The sequence below is a fragment of the Urocampus carinirostris genome, chromosome 20, assembly GCF_059441175.1.
Source record: "Urocampus carinirostris isolate Australia breed hairy pipefish chromosome 20, RoL_Ucar_1.0, whole genome shotgun sequence".
Taxonomy (NCBI): domain Eukaryota; kingdom Metazoa; phylum Chordata; class Actinopteri; order Syngnathiformes; family Syngnathidae; genus Urocampus; species Urocampus carinirostris.
Genome location: NC_142368.1, coordinates 9,910,121 through 9,927,618, shown reverse-complemented (window position 1 = coordinate 9,927,618; position 17,498 = coordinate 9,910,121). Strand labels below are relative to the sequence as shown.

The 17,498-nt window shown below is 41.9% G+C and overlaps 2 protein-coding genes across 3 annotated transcripts in view; one reads left to right on the top strand and one right to left on the bottom strand.

The window, feature by feature from the left end:
• Nucleotides 1–17,498, bottom strand: part of chga (chromogranin A) — a 569,746-nt gene that overhangs the window by 119,839 nt on the left and 432,409 nt on the right. The window lies entirely within an intron of this gene.
• On the top strand, nucleotides 13,306–16,498 carry LOC148346203 (uncharacterized). 2 transcript variants are annotated; one of them, XM_088325122.1, is made up of 6 exons: nucleotides 13,306–13,413; nucleotides 13,475–13,530; nucleotides 14,340–14,504; nucleotides 14,585–14,787; nucleotides 14,869–16,374; nucleotides 16,441–16,498. In XM_088325122.1, the coding sequence occupies exons 1-5, from the start codon at nucleotides 13,367–13,369 to the stop codon at nucleotides 16,366–16,368; spliced, it is 1,971 nt and encodes a 656-aa protein (XP_088181248.1). In that variant the 5' UTR covers nucleotides 13,306–13,366; the 3' UTR covers nucleotides 16,369–16,374; nucleotides 16,441–16,498. The 2 variants fall into 2 exon arrangements, with proteins under 2 accessions (XP_088181248.1, XP_088181247.1); XM_088325121.1 differs by having other exon boundaries at nucleotides 14,585–16,374.

Genomic DNA, 17,498 nt, shown 5'->3' with positions numbered 1-17,498 from the left:
TAGCAAAACGCTACTAGCAACACGCTCGCAACACAGTAAACGGCTCTGTTAAAAAAACATACCGTACTTGTAGTATTCACGGTAAACCGTCCTCATTTTCCTCCTTATAACTGACGTCATCAAAGTCGTCTTCCCCAGTATGGGAAAGAGACTATGTCATGTAGACGTCGTCCCACGCTCCCTTATTCAAAAACACGCTAGCAACACGCTCCTTTTGTACTCGAGCGCCGCTGGTGGCTGTTAGAAAAATTACATAAATTGGCCGCATCACTGAATAAGCCGCAGGGTTGAACGTTGGGAAAAAAAGTAGCGGCTTATAGTCCGGAATTTACGGTATATAGCGCTTTTCAAGTCAATGAAGACCTCCCAAAGCACTTTACAATGTGCTTCACACTTACCCATTGACACACACACTCACACACCAATAGCGGCCATGCAGCCATGCAAGGTGCCAACCTGCTTATTGGGGGCATTAGGGATTCAGTGTCTTGCCCAAGGACACTTGGACATATAACACCGGGAATCGAACCTGCGATTTCTTGATCCCAAGACGAGCTCTCTACCTCCTGAGCTAGGTATCCGGCTTTTTGTCGGTCCCTTCTGCCTTCCAATGGCGCTTAGGCCAGGCACAGAGTACACTAACATATCTTGTATGATTCAAGATATACCATTTAAAAATAGACTCATTAGAAAAAAATCACAATCAGTCTAAAACAAAATACCCGAAAACTATAAAGTCAGTGTCCCCCAGCTGTCTTCAACTTCTTTGAATGTCCGCGAAAAAAGCTTAGGTACACCAAGGACAATCCATAGAATCCAACCGTGTCAAATAGTTATTCCAAAAAACACAACAATGCTGAGTAACATGTCTAATATGTATTCCACAACAATTAGGAATAAATAATACGTCTTTTAGAAATACGTTTGTCCCCATTACTTGTTCTGTTTCTGTATTTAACGCATACACAGGCCGCATAAAATTTATGTGGTTTTCGGATCATGTGACCATTCGAGATGGCGAAAAGTGGAGCGATTACGAAGATGAGCTCATACTGTACTTACTAATGCACCAAAAGAAATGTCAGGTAAAATAGGAGCCCTACATTTTCCTCATGTGGAGGTTTTTTCGGGTTTTTCCTTATCCTCATGTAGGTTTTAGATCAGGGGATGGTGTCATAATAGTCTGTAGTTTGCTATAGTCTGTGGTCTGTGCAGCCCTTTGAGACTCTTTGTGATTAAGGGCCATTCAAACAAACTTGACTTCACTTGACATGACTACATTTCTTAATTACAGTGCAAGGACAACCATACTATGGAGAAAAGTGCCAGATTGCAACACAGATGTGAAAATACCTCTTGTTATGTTGTTGTCATTGGTGGCTATTGTTGTAACGGACCCAATTGGCTTCGCTTGTCATTGTTTATCAAAATTGGTTGTGTCATGAACCAATGCTGCAGTAGCAAAGTGCAGTAGCACAGATAAGTCCAGAAAACGGTGATTTTTTTTTATTTGGGAAGTGTTTGGTTCAATAAAAGTCAAGTAACAAAACAACAATAATGAACCATGATTAGGAGACAGTCCAAGAGTTCATCAACTGTAAGACAGTTTTACAATTAACTAGCAGATAGAGTTTAAACAGTGATGAGGGAGAGTCGAGATGGGAGGGAAATCATAAGTATGAGTATGTCTCCTAACTGGCATGAGAAATCATTAACATTAACATTGTTTTTGTGGTTAACTTCTTATAATTAAATGAAAAATGAAATGTCTGCATTTATACAGCGCTTTTCAAGTCAAGACTTCCCAAAGCGCTTTACAGTGTGCTTCACATTTCCCAATAGCGGCCGTGCAGCCACTTAAGGTGCTAACCTGCTTAATGGGGGCATTAGGGGTTCAGTGTCTTACCCAAGGACACTTTGACATGTAACACGGAGGAGCCGGGATTTGAACTGCGATCTCTTGATCCCAAGACAAGCGCTCTACCTCTTGAGCCACTGCCGCCCCAATCAATGCATTTTTTACTGAATGAAAGTTTTTTTTTGTACGAATATGAGGCGCTAAATAATACACACTATCCCTGTGCAGCCCTTTGAGACTCCTTGTGATCAAGGGCTATACAAAAAAACATGACTTGACTTTAAACCATACAGATAAAGTACTATCTGTGACAATTATGCTAAAAAACACAATTTGTACTTCCAAAGTTTAAATACAAAAGAATAATTACAATCTAGTAATAACATAATAATAACATTCTAACAACATACCGTATTTTCCGCACTATAAGGCGCACCGGATTATAAGGAGCTACAATGGAAACGTCGACAAAACAGTCAGATAGTTCAGTCAAACTTATTACCCCCTTAACATTCCGAAAGCTTGCAAAAAAGCAAATACGTGTCTCAGACATGTACGGAAACAGTGTCTGTACGATGTCACCAATCACTCAAATGCATCGTTCCAAATATAATTCGGAAGGTTAATGTCTTGGGATTCAAGAAATGCCAAACATTTTAGTTTCAATTTTATTTTTTGCTGGCAACTGTGTGGACAGCAAAGTAAGAATTTTATTGTGCAGGGAAACGGGGTTCTTTACTGTGCATATGACAATAAACACTTTGAATTGAATTTAGTTTAAAAATAGACTCATCACAGAAACATCAAGATCGTTCTAAAACAAGATACCGGGAAAATATAAAGCCGCATAGCTCACCTAAGTTCTCTTGCAGCCATCACGTTCAATAATGATACGTAACCATGGTCTTCTTATAACCGTGAGTGTAGTAAATCCAGGAGAGTAAAATATTTACAAATACAGAGTAGTAAAAAATGTTTTCTCTATGCCGTAGTGCAACCCAACCTGTGATTCACATTCATCTTTTTCGGCCAATTGCAGGCTTTGTTTCGCCCCTTTAGCCTATGCGAGCCTGTAAATGATAAAAAGGATCCGCCCCCTTTACCTCCGAACAACTTTATCCAATAGTGATTCAACTGATGATTGACACATTGGTTAGGAAATGAAACGCCGGTATATAAATCCCAGCATACACCACGGACTACTTCTACTACTCTCTGATTGGCTGACGTTCTCTTCTTAAGCGGTCAGCGTCCAGAGAAGGACGTCAGACCGTACTTCTGTGTTCCTGTGTGTTTCGCCAGAAGTACCAAAGACTACTCTCCTGTTTTGATTCCTGCCTTCGGTTCCGACCTGTTTCTGCCCCGCTAAGATGTTTTGATTCTGTCTACCTGTCACGGAACTACCGTTCCGTCCAACGCTGCTAGCGACTGACAACCATCGGCGTCCAAAGCCAGTTCCGACAACTCTTTCTAATAAAGATCTAGTCGGCGGCTGTTTGCCTTAGTTGCAAGACTTTGCGACTTAATATTGCTCCATATATAAGGTCACGGGCAGCACGGCGGCGCAGTGGTTAGCGCTTGTGCGGCACAGTTCATGTCATGGGAACCTGTCGTGGGTTCAAATCCAGCTCCAGACTTCCTGTGCGGAGTTTGTATGTTCTCCCCGTGCTTGCGTGGGTTTCCTCCGGGCACTCCGGTTTCCTCCCACGTTCCAAAAACATGCATTTCAAGTGAATTGGCCGGTCCAAATTGTCCCTAGGTGCGAATGAGCGAGTGAGTTGTCTGTCCCTGTGTGCCCTGTGATTGGCTGGCAACCAGTTCAGGGTGTCCCCTGCCCACTGCCCGGAGATGGCTGGGATGGGCTCCAGCCCCCCCGCGACCCTGATGAGGATAAGCGGTACGGCTGATGAGATGAGATATAAGGTCACTGTATTATAAAGCGCATGGTCAGCTTTTGAAAAAAATAAAGGCTTTTAGGTGCGCCTTATAGTGCGGAAAATACGGTACTAGCTCTGGGTTCCGGTCTCCTGGGAGGGGCGGACCCCCTGTGGTGGAGTTGTCACGGCGACCTTTGATGCGAACATGCAGCTAACGCCCCCTTCCCAACCTCCCATTCCAGCAGTATCAGTCAGATAACATATCTATGTGATTGACTCAAGTCACAGTATTCACTTCACATGTTTTGACATTGTTTCCGACATTGCAAAACGGAAATCTGACCACACACTGTCCTGGAATCTTTGGCAGCCAAACTGGGGAAAGGACACATTTTTGGCAGCCCTTGGTCAAAAGTGTAAAAGCGACGGCATAAACAGATTAAGCGAGCGACATTTCTGCATAGCGAAGAGGGAAAAGGGGGCCATCGCGCAGAGCTATGTGCATTAAAACCCCCACTCCCCGAGCGTCTATCCCTCATGTTTTATGTATCTTGCGATCACAAGTGATTGTAAGAGAAATTAATCAATAACAAAGCCGGCGGGACGCGAGGACGACACATGCCGCCGTTCTTTGCCACCTCCGCTCCGTGCATCCATTTTGATTTGGGAGGATGTCGGGGGCGGCTTGGTGTTGTTCGCCCACATCTAGGTGAGGGAATTTTTTTTCCCCCCATGTTTTTTTTTTCCACAAGCGGGAGGAGCTCCATATGGCGGGGATCAAAGGTGTCGCTGGGTGCACGGTTCTGCTTGGTCGCCAGCCACCGCCGTTAATTAGAAAACAAGATCAGAGGCAGTATTAAAATCCAATTAAGGCCGTATGAACAGATTGCCAAGTGATGTTCACTAATGCATTACTGAGCACCATGCAAATTTTAGTGGCAGCATTTGGCTTTATGTGATGTGTTTGTGTCATTAAGGCTGCGTTGGTGTGCTAGCGCGTAGATGTGTATGTGTGTTGCGTGACATTGCCTGATCTCTTGCTCGATCCACGTACACACAAATAGTCCTACGCGCTCACACACATTTTCTAATCTCCTCCAAACAATCAAGCCAAAAGCTCTGCAGGGTAACAACACACGCGCAGTCAGATGGGCTGATACGCCGTCTTACAATTAAAGAATAATTGGGAATGCTGAATTATTGATCCGTCATAATTGAGTTCTCTCCGCGTTTGATTTGTTTGGAGAATGCGGCGGCTGCTCGGTAAAATCCGCTAGATTCGGATCAAGATCTGCTCTAATTTGCTACCCTACATGATTCCACGCCCCACTCCAGAAAATATACAAGGAGACTGAAATTTCAGACATTTTTTTGTTAATCCTGCAATGACCTGAGGGCAGAGGTGGGTAGTGACTCCGGTACATTTACTTGAGTAAATGTTAGGACATTTTGTACTTGTAAGACTTTTTTTTAAATCGCTATACTTTTAAGTTTTACTTGAGTAGATTTGTGAAGAAGAAACTGTACTCTTACTCTACAACATTGAGCCCGTTACTTAAATCCCTTCCACGGGAGTACAGGTCTGTCTGTCTCTGCTAAGGCGCATTCATTTTATCAGAGCCTACTGTGAAATTCTAGGTTGCTCTGTCCACTCAATAGTATCGGCATGAGTTGGTCAGGTGTTGGCATGTGTCTGTCGGGCAACCGATATACAGCAATGCTATAAGTTTGATTTTTGCAATTCGGCGATGGAATAAGAGCTTGCTCTGTCCACTCCACGCATCGGCCCGGTATTGCATTCGCACTGATCGCTGCATGACTGTGTGGCTAGGACCTTGACTCGGCCTCTTGGCTGGGAGCAAGTGTCTCGGCCCCTTGGCTTTGTAGCGTATTATGATTTGGCCGATAACGGATAATGGATAATTGATAAAAAATATAGAACAATAAACCTTACAAACCCCCCCCCCACCTTGTATCTGTTATTTAGATTTGACCAGTGACCCCCCCAAAAAAAACACTTGTGAGCAGAGTTAAAGAACATTGCTTTTCTTTAACTGCACTGTATGCGCAGTGGATATAGCAGTAGCCTCTCATATGTACCTAAACAAACAGTCTGAGTACACAAACTTACAATCTATTGTTGATCTGGTAGACTTTGATTATTTGTTTATTTGAAAAAAAAATAATACGACATTGCTACAGTGACTCAGTACTTGAGTAGTTTATCATCAAGCACTATTTTACTTTTACTCAAGTAAGTATTTGGATATCTACTACTAACTTCAACTTGCGTCATTTTATTCTGAAGTAACAGTACTTTTACTTGAGTAAGATATCAGTCTACACTTCCCACTTCGGCATGTGGGTGATAACGCAACAGAGTCAACAGCATCATAAAGGACTCCTCTCACCCCGGCCACCACCTCGTTGACCTGTGGCCCTCTGGTTGGCACTATAGGTCCCTTTAAACAAGGACTAACAGGCTCAGAGACAGTTTATTTCCCTGGGCTATCACCACCCTAAACATGCGTACAAGACTGTGTAAAATATATATATTACCAGTTGGATTGAAAAATGGGTATTATTATCATATTCATCAACCTTTTTGAGCATTTTATTGATGTGAAATGTATTTGCACTATATTTCATTGCACCATTATTACAACTTAGGCTAGTCTCAAGACTATCGTGTACTGTATTTTCCGCACTATAAGGCACACCGGGTTAAAAATAGTTTTTGGTCCTATATTCGACATACATAAGGCGCACCGGATTATAAGGCGCTACAATGGGAATGTCGAAAAAACAGTCGGATAGTTCAGTCAAACTTATTACCCCCTTAACATTCCGAAAGCTTGCAAAGACGCAAATACGTGTCGAGAACACGTGCGGATGGGGTGTCCGTACGATGTCACTCAAATGCATCGTTTCATCATTCGGAAGGTTAAAGTCTTGGGATTCAAGAAATGCCAACCATTCCTTAGTTTCTATTTTCTTTTTCGCTCGCAAATTAATAATAATAATAATAATTTCCTTTGTATTGTCATTCTTTGTAACAATGTACACAGAACGAAATGTCGATACACCTGACCAAATGTCGATACACCTGACCCGTTGTAGCGAGCCGATGCAGCCGCAGCCAACAGAGGGCGCCGCCATTTTACCAATGTTATAAGTCTTAGGTATGACTCGGCCGAGGCGCGAACCAGCGACCTCCCAGTCTCAAAGCGGGCGCCTTACCATCTAGGCTACTGAGCTGGTTTACTGTGCATTTGACAATAAACACTTGGAATTGAGTTTAATTTAAAAATAGACACTCCATTCCATCCATTATCTGCAGCGCTTATCACAGAAACATCGAGTTCAGTCTGAAACAAGATACAGGGAAAATATATAGCCGGAGTAGCTCACCGAAGTCGTTGTGTTCAATAATAATGTGCAACCATGGTCCTCTTATATCCGTGAATGTAGTAAATCCAGGAGAATAAAATATTTACAAATACAGAATAGTAAAAATGCTTTTTTTGCCGCTTTAGCCTATGCCAGCCTGTAAATGATAAAAAGGATCCGCCCCCTTTACCTCCGAATAACTTTAGCCAATAGTGATCGATTCAAATGATAATTGACACATTGGTTAGCCAATGAAACGCCGGTAAATAAATCCCAGCATACACCGCGGACTACTTGGCGTTCGGGGGGAAATCTAGTCGGCGGCTGCTGCATTAGTTGCAAGACTTTGCGACTTAATATTGATCCATAAATAAGGCGCACTGTACTATAAGACGCATGGTCAGCTTTTGAAAAAAATAAAGGCTTTTAGGTGCGCCTTATAGTGCGGAAAATACGGTAAATATTGTTGCCTATGTAACCTAGTTAACATTCTTTTTATTTCATTTTTCTTTTTTAAAGGAAATGTACGTCACTCCATTCCGCCCTCTCCTGGCTTGTGTCATTATTGCAGCCTCAGCCAGGTCTTACATGATGCTCGTGCAAGTACGAGCATTTCTTAGACGCACTCGAAAATACTCTTGTTTTTTCATCTTTTCGGGAGTATGGGTTGGCGTTTGGACTCTACATGAGGCAGGCCTTTTCTTACTTTCACCTTTTTCAAAAAAAAACTTGCAGGGACGAATATCTCATGATTCTCCAGCACTCCCCCCCAGCCAAAATGCATTCCGCTCTGAAAAGCTCCCCTAAAAGTAAAGTAAAAGCAGTTAGGGGCAGTGAACAATAAACATAAAGGCTCTTTGAACTAAGTTACTTAATTACAATACTTATGTGAGGGATTGTATTTGTTAATAACCTTTATATCCCAGGTGTTGTGACATCCAAGCTAGATAAAAGCGTGCGGCTGAAAAAAACCCAAAATAAAAATGTAGTATATTTCATCAGAACACAGTTGGATGTAATGTCTTTAATTTTGGAATTTTAGATCAGAATGAAAAATGTGACGACCATATTTGAATTTAATTGTTTGTTATTGAGCCTTTTGCATAATAAGATGATATGAAATTAATTTTGGAGAGTGACAATGCTTACTGAATACAGGGTTTTGTATCACCTTAGATTACATTGACATTTGAGTAAATTGAATTATGCGATTTCATGGTGTATTGTATTGGTTCCTCAACCTGTGATCGGACTGATGTCATCTGATATTCCGGTTCTTTTTGGGCATTGTTTTTATTATTTATCAATAATTTAACATGTTTCTGTCATGGTCAGAACAAATGGTGGACCCAATCGCGTAACGTTTACTTACAAGTTTATTGGGATAAAAAGGAAAGACAGTGCCCGTGATCCGGTGCTCGCTGGAGCCGGGAAGCAAGCCGCTCACAGAATCGGAACGTGGATCTTCGGGAGCGGGAGATCGTGGTGTCGAGGACAAAAAAACAGGTCGATAGCCGGGACGGGAGAGCAAACGTGGTCAGGATCAAAAACGGGTCGTAGCCGGAGACAAACGGGGGAATCACGAACGGACGGGTGGGAAACGGGTGCCAAAAGCGGGACCGACGGGAGTCAGGGTCAAAGTGCTTGCCTTGTAGAAACAGAAGTTAGCTGTCGGACTGACCACATGCGAGTGAAAGGACTGAGCTTAAGTAGGACGAGGAACCAATCAGGTAGCCAGCAGCGGCTGACGCTAAACGAGCAGGCACAGGTGAAATTAATGAATAATCATGACATGTTTCTCTAAGTATAATTTGTCTTCTAATACTATATTTTAATATTTATCATTTTATGTTCTTAAATAATGACTTTTTTTCCCTATTTTACTGTTTTTAACTTTACTAACCAAATAGGAAATTTTTTACTTAAAATAAGCAGATTTATTTTATGAGGGATTATGTCAAAGTCAGGGCCCGCGGGCTAAATCTGGCACCAGAGAAGGTTTTCTACGGCCCCTCAGATGATCTTGATTTATTAGTGTATCATACACTTGTTCTGTATACGATTTCACTGTACGTAACTTCAACTTTATTTTATTGTAATTTAGAGAATTATAGAAAATTTTTATCAGCAATTTTTAAGTGATTTTATCACACTTTTCTAAAAAATAAATATGAGGCTACTAATGATGCCTGACACCCTGAACGGACAACTCACTCGCTCATTCACACCTAGGGATGATTATGACCAGCCAATTAACCTGACAGGCATGTTTTTGGAATGTGGGAGGAAACAGGAGTGCCCGGTGTAAACACACGCAAGCACAGGTAGAATATGCAAACTCCGCACAGGAAGGCTGTTTTATATAAATATATACTTATATTTCAAACAAAAACTTTAGCACATTATCGCTTATCGTTCAAGTTGACTGCGCCAAAGATCATGTCTTTTAACGGTGCAGGTGTCCCTATTGTTGTGTACTGTGATTCTGGCCAAACATGTCGCCTGGGAGAGTAAAATGTCTTTCTGGAAATTATGATGAGTCAGTAACTAAATAATAAAAACAGCAACTAGAATTTTTTGGGAAGTTTCAACTATGGGTACCTACCGGACTGCCTGTAGAAGATGGTCTTGATATTCAATGTTGCTCCCCCTGGAAGAGTGGCATGTCTTTATGGTAAATTTTGAGTCAAAAGTGCAGAGACAGCTTTTTTGGGCAGTTTTCACATGCAGGGAGATATCTGAATTCTAAACCGGACAGACACACAAACAGACAAACAAACAGATATACATACTTAGATCACAAACGAAAACATTATCACCACCCCTGGCTTTGCTGGCGGGCGATTACAAACAATCGACTTGACTTCTTCGAACATCGCGTCTTTTAGCGGTGCAGGTGTCCCTATTGTTGTGCACTGTGATTCTGGCCAAACCTGTTGTCTGAGAGAGTAAAATGTCTTTCTGGAAATGACGATGAGTCAGTAACTAAATAATAAAAACGGCAACTAGTATTTTTTGGGGAAGTTTCAAATATGGGTACCAACCGGACTGCCTGTAAAACATGGTCTTGATATTCAATGTCGCTCCCCCCTGGAAGAGTGGCATGTCTTTGTGGGAAATTTTGAGTCAAGAAAAAGTGCAGAGACAGCTTTTTTGGGCAGGGAGACTAGCTGCCTGTGAATGACGGTTGTCCTGTCTGAATTCTAAACTGGACAGACACACTAACAGACAAACAAACAGATATATATATATATATATATATATATATATATATATATATATATATATATATATTACCACCCCTGGCTTTGCTGGCGAACAATTAAAAACAATCGACATGACTTCTTCGAACATGGCGTCTTTTAACGGTGCAGGTGTCCCTTATGTTGTGGTCTGCACTGCGCCTGATGAAAAGCTAGCAAGTGCAGACTTCCTGTGGAAGTGAGGACTCGTGGCTCTTCGCCTTCTTCTGGTGGCTGAAAGCGAGTGAAGAGCTATAAAAGACATGCAAATGCGGGCGCGGTGTCGGCGGCGCACGCCTTCATTAAGATCTCATTGCTCCCCACGCAGCTTGAGACGCTGCCAAATGTGCCACGGTTCGACATTGTAACAATTTCCGGCGCTCCGCGCGTGTATTTCCTGCCTTTCTAATCAGAATTCTATTTTGCGTCTCAAAAGGGGCTCCATTCAGACGAACATTAGCAGCCCTCGTCAACCCTAATGTGGCTGCTCGGGGCCACGGGCCGCCAGCTGCATCCACTTGTCACTCGGCGCCTCACTCGCTCGCTCGCTCGCTCCGTATCTGTCTGCACTGCTCAATAAAACACGATCAATACGCTCTTTTATGTTCCACGGCGGTTGGGATGAGCGTGTCCGTCACTCTGGCACCAATAACGAGAAAATACTCATGCCAAACGCCGTGTTTGCCAGGGTGAAGTTATTGTCCATTCCGGCGACGAGCAGTCAGGGGAGGCAGGTTAGCCTCTGCCTCACCTGTTAGAACGGAAATATAACATTGAAAATAGATTTCACCCATCCATTATCTGCACAACTTACCCTCAGTAGGGTCATGGGGATGGTGGAGCCCATCCCATCTATCTTCTGGCAGTGGGCAGGGGACACCCTGAACTGGTTGAAATAGATTTAATGCTTATATTTATTCTGACTTCAATGGGGTTTTTTTTTTTACCTTCACAATTTTCTTTTAAAAATTGCTGAACTGTTGCACCACAATAAAAATATTCATGCCCATATACACACACACATACATATCTATATATATATATAGATACGTATGTACATCTATGTATATATATATATATATATATATATATATATATATATATATATATATATATATATATATATATATATATATATATTTATATATATATTTATATATATATATATATATATATACATCTTTCAATTTTTACCATATTTTGATCTTTTTTTCTACAAAAATGGGAAAAATAATACCTAATAAGAGCAAATATCATCTGCCAGAGGGGCCACCCAGAAAAATGTCACTACATTCGAATTTTTTCAGGTTTTTTTTAGAAAGAAAAACAAAATAATCATAAAATCCGCAACATTATAATTATTCTATTTATTTGACTATTTTTCCTTGCACGACCATATCATCACACCATACCATGACATTATCCAGCGGGTTATAAAAACTATTGATTTCATTAGTTTATAAAAAGTAATAAGATTTATCTGCTGCCACCTACTGACATGGATGAATGTTACAGTTAATCTGCTATTTACTGGAAGGAAGCAATGATACAGAACAAATTGCAATATAGTGAGGGATAAAAACCTATGGTTATTAAGTAATGTATTTGGAACCTCCAATATTCCAGATAAAAACATTTGAATAAAAAAAAAATAGTATCTAGTAAGTACTACTTATTTTCCTCATACTGAGGTTTTGAGTTTTTCCTTGCCCTCATGTAGGTTTCAGATCAGGGGATTGTGTCATAATAGTCCGTAGTCTGTAATAGTGTCTAGTAAAGCTCATTTGCAGCGTCTTGTGATTTACAGCTATATAAATAAACATACATCCATCCAATATCTACACCGCTTATCCTCAGTAGGGTTGCGGAGGTAGTGGAGCCCATCCCAGCTATCTTCGGGCAGTGGACAGGGGACACCCTGAACTGGTTGCCAGCCAGTCACAGGGCCCACAGAGACAGACAACTCACTAGCTCATTCACACGTAGGGAGAATTAGGACCGGCCAATTAACCTGACAGGCATGTTTTTGGAATGTTGGAAGAAACCAGAGTGCCTGGAAAAAAAAACACGCAAGCACAGGGAGAACATGCAAACTCCACGCGGGAAGGTTCGATCTCATAACCTCAGATCTGTGCAGCACACGTGCTACCACTGCGCCGCCTGTATAAATAAACAGGACTCGACTTATATGTTCTATATGTGCAAACGTTTCGTGGGACGTGACTTGAGCTAGTACAATGGAGTTACCGGGTGGAAGCTTAAATGAAACTGACTTTTAAAGTTCCACTTTCAAAGATTGTCATAACCTTGGAAAATGTGTGTCCCTACAGACCTGACTGTCGGTTGGTTAGCCACTTAGCAAGTGTAGTGATTCTCATGCCTTCTTCGTGTTTTATTTTAATAAGCTTCGCATCCATGGTTATCATGCTTTTGTTTTTTTCCTTTAGCATCACCCCAAGCGTTGGAATCCTACAAAACAAATTCACATGGAATTACATTGTAGCTGTTTTTTATATAGTGGGCTTGATGTCATGTTTTTAATTACAAACAAATGATTTTTTGGGTAAAGACAATTAACCATGTTTATTTAGATAAACATGATGCGGCCTAAAAATAATGTGTGTCCTTTAGTTATAAAACCATTGCAATTAATGCACACTAAAATATGCTAAGTATATCATGGATGATCTCGAAGCAGCAACAAATATATGCAAAGAGAGAATCTTCTCCTTAAGATAGAAATCGCAACAGAAAATAGTTTGAGAATATAGTTTTTTAATTGAACGAATATTGGAATTTGGCAAAACTGTATCAAGTATATTCCAAAAAAACATTAAATTGAATTACATTTTTCATGCACCTCTCAGGTGAAACTGGTTGAAGAGTGATGAGGATTAGTGAACCTGGAGCAGCTGTGACATGTCAAGATGCAGCCTTGTGATTGGTCGGAACTGATCACTGCCACCTTTTAAAATGTCAACCTTGATCCAAAGAGAATTATGGCTTGCTCCTTTGCTGTCATCATGGCTAGAGGGGTATCTTGCAGGTGAGTAAGTTGGTGGGTTTTGGGTGTGTGGCCACGATTCCAATGTTTTTCTTATTGATAGGGCGTTGCTCCTGGTTCTGCTGGCTGGTACTGCTCTTTGCTACCCTTTTAAGCAAGGTGAGATTCTTTATTTTGAGTTTTAAACATGGACTGAAGTTGACTAGTATTGTCATTGATTACAACATGGTATACATAATTCTCAACGAGAAAACATCGCTCTCCGGGATGGACAAAGTTATAAAAAAGTAAACTAATTGTAGTTTGGGCCATATGTGGAGTTTCATGAGAAGCCTATGCTAATACTAAGTAGCTAAATGTGACCAGTGGTGGGCTGTCAGGTCCTACAAGGCCTTCTCTGCTGGCCCTCAAATTTGATTCATGTGATTAATATTTGTTGTGCTGCTTGCAACAGTGAATAAAAAAAATATCACTGCAGCCATAAATTGACAGGGTCAGAAATCTTCCCAGCTGTCTTCACAAGCAGCCCTACCTGGGAATCAATGCCTTCTTGCAGCCATAAGGAAATGTCTGCTAAGGGGTAGACATGATCTACAATCTAAGCTCTATTTTAAGATAATATTGTAATGTATTAACACTCTACAGCGAATTATTATCAAAAAAAATAACTCTTAACCTCTTACTTTCCTAAGCAACTCTCTCAAATTTAATTTAAGAAACTTAATGCAACTACAAAGTTTCATTTGATATGTTAAACAAGTACAAAAGATATGCCAATAACTAACTCTTCATACCGATCAGATTTAAAGTCTGCATAGAATCCCTGAGGGAACGGGCTCTTGCTTGGTGGGGAGCTGGTTCATTTGTGACCGACACATTACTAAAGGCCTAATTGTGAAATGCATGCCCTACTGCTGAATAAAATTTTAAACTCCTGGTTTATAGTATGAATTTATATTTTCCTTAAGGTGTTGACCCCAGGTCTGTCTCGAGCAGCCTATTCAGACCCAGGACTCTATTGCACCAAGAGGAAAAGCAGCAATTCACTCCTCATCTGTCAGTTGCTGGTGCACGGTCTCCAGCTGTCAAAGAGGATGGCAGTAATTCAGATTTTTCGAGTGGTTGGCCTCATGGTTTGTATCACTATATCCCCTACCCACTTTTTTTCTTTGACATGGGATTCTTAATAACTGGAAGCTAACTTTTATTCCAGGTAACAAACTAGCTTCAAGTCCTATTGTTCCATTTGGTGGCCAAGGCTTTCCCAATGCTGTAAGTTTAAACAAGCTAGAATCTTCAGGGATTGCTGCACAAGTCCCTAGTTCAAGTGTTCCAGGAGTTTCTAGTTCTCTTCCGATTTTCCCCCCTCCGCCGCCGCCACCTCCACAGGAGGTTGAGTATCAACCTGGTACACTGGTGCGTATTGAAAAGTCCTTTGATCATGGTGACTATGAATCAGAGCGTGAAATGCATGGTGAACCCCATACTCCCAACCAGCCACGACCTTTGCCAGTTCCCTTGGGCAAGTCGCAGTCTACAAGTGTAAGGCCCTTCCCAGTGCCCGTCAACAGGCCTTATGTGCCTTATCCGTTTGACTACAATTTCTTGACCGGTCAGTATCCCCCAGGTACAGCCACTTATGTAAGTAGCACCTTGGAACAAGGTAGGAACTACAACCAAGACCGTCACTATGAAAAGTACGAGGATGATGAGCCTGTGTGGCCCTGGGCATATTCTGCAGAAGCGGGCCAAACCCCAAGTCAGCGACTAAGGGACGATGATGGCCCTAGTTTTGACTACAGCCAGAAGGGTTTGTACAAACACCACGCAGGGCAAGACAAATACAAAGTCCCCCCTCACTACTACGCTGCACAAGACAAATACCCTGTTCACAAATATCACGTCAGTCAAGACAAAAACCCTCTTCAGAATTACGTTGGCCAAGACAAATATCCTTACCATTACAAGGCTGGTAAAGACAAATTACCTTATGACCAATTCCACCTCGGGCAAGACAAAAACCCTCACCAGCAGTCTCACGTTGGTCAAGATCATTATCCTGGCGGGCAAGACAAAATCCCTTACCAGCAGTACCACATTGGGCAAGACTACTATCCCGGCGGGCAAGACAAGATCCCTCACCAGCAGTACCACGTTGGGCAAGACCATTATCCCGGCGGGCAAGACAAGATCCCTCACCAGCAGTACCACGTTGGTCAAGATAAAAACCCTCACCAGCAGTACCACGTTGGCCAAGACCATTATCCCGGCGGGCAAGACAAGATCCCTCACCAGCAGTACCACGTTGGGCAAGACCATTATCCTGGCAGTCAAGGCAAGATCCCTTACCAGCAGTACCACATTGGGCAAGACCATTATCCCAGCGGGCAAGACAAGATCCCTCACCAGCAGTACCACGTTGGTCAAGATAAAAACCCTCACCAGCAGTACCACGTTGGCCAAGACCATTATCCCGGCAGTCAAGACAAGATCCCTCACCAGCAGTACCACGTTGGGCAAGACCATTATCCCGGCGGGCAAGACAAGATCCCTCACCAGCAGTACCACGTTGGGCAAGACCATTATCCCGGCGGGCAAGACAAGATCCCTCACCAGCAGTACCACGTTGGGCAAGACCATTATCCCGGCGGGCAAGACAAGATCCCTCACCAGCAGTACCACGTTGGGCAAGACCATTATCCCGGCGGGCAAGACAAGATCCCTCACCAGCAGTACCACGTTGGGCAAGACCATTATCCCGGCGGGCAAGACAAGATCCCTCACCAGCAGTACCACGTTGGGCAAGACCATTATCCCGGCGGGCAAGACAAGATCCCTCACCAGCAGTACCACGTTGGCCAAGACCATTATCCCGGCGGGCAAGACAAGATCCCTTACCAGCAGTACCACGTTGGGCAAGACCATTATCCCGGCGGGCAAGACAAAAACCCTCACCAGCAGTACCCCGTCGGTCAAGGAAAACTCAATTTCGGGTAATTACAGGTAAGTTAATCCACCAATTTGGTTTAATTAGCTTTCATTTTTTATTTGAAATCTTCTGTGTTGCAGGTATTCCACTAGGTGCTTTGGAATGATCTTGTGAAACTGAATAAATGGTGAAATCTCATGACTGTTCAATCCTCATTTCTACAAATGGAGTCTTTGCTTTTGAACCTTGATTTGCAATATTGCAAACTAGCACTGTCGAATAGTGATGGGAATTTTTGCTCCCAAATGACCCTTGGGTTATTTAAGATTGCCAATAACAAATTTAAAAATGTTTTGAATTTGTTTCTCGCCAACTTCCACAATCTTAGTCATATTTAGCTGAAGTAAAAGTTATGATTCATTAATTGTATCTAAAATTAACACTGAACAGATGTAATTTCAATCTTTAACAGATGGAAAATGCAAATTTTCAGTTAAAAGAAAAAAAAAATGGCCATATGACTGAGCTTGCGTCAGAGCTGCCAATATTTTTAACACCCAGCAGCCTTGATAAAATGGCTTAATCACAATCAAAATTATGATTGTTACTGATACTGCACCTAAATCTGAGTTTGACCTAGCTTGTTTTCTTTACCCTTTAGTCTACCGCTCAATACTGGAATCATTTTATGTACAAAATTAACCCAAACTACGGTAAACGCTACTAAATATGACTTCTGGCACCTGGTAAATAAAAATTCGCTTGGCTGAAACAAAATCAAGAGCACCTGAAAGCTTTTATTTTTTTTTTTTTATTTTTTTTTTTTAAGACAGAAATAATATTGGGGTATAGGGTCAAGATTTCTGCTTGGGTTTGGCACTAAATTGTATTCATCACTTTATGAATTTAGTTGCATCTTATTTTTTTGGTGTTCAAGTCACTTGAAAGGAAGCATATGTATGAAAGCTCAGGAGGTAGCGCGCTCATCAAGGGATCCCGGCTCGTCCGTGTTTCATGTCAAAATGTCCTTGGGTAAGATACTGAACCCCTAATACCCCCAATAAGCAGGTTAGCGCCTTACACAGCTGCATGGCCGCTATTGGGAAATGTGGAGTGCTTTGGGAAGACTTGTAAAGCGCTATATAAATGCATTTCATCTGGCCTGCCAGTTTTAAATTCAATGCTCATTTGCAGAGTA

What these genes read in the sequence shown, in the direction of transcription:
- LOC148346203 (XM_088325121.1), top strand. Translation starts at nt 13,367, where the DNA reads ATGGCTTGCTCCTTTGCTGTCATCATGGCTAGAGGGGTATCTTGCAG. An exon ending in GCTAGAGGGGTATCTTGCAG is followed by an intron (nt 13,414 to 13,474) that starts GTGAGTAAGTTG and finishes TCTTATTGATAG; the next exon opens with GGCGTTGCTCCTGGTTCTGC. An exon ending in TTGCTACCCTTTTAAGCAAG is followed by an intron (nt 13,531 to 14,339) that starts GTGAGATTCTTT and finishes ATTTTCCTTAAG; the next exon opens with GTGTTGACCCCAGGTCTGTC.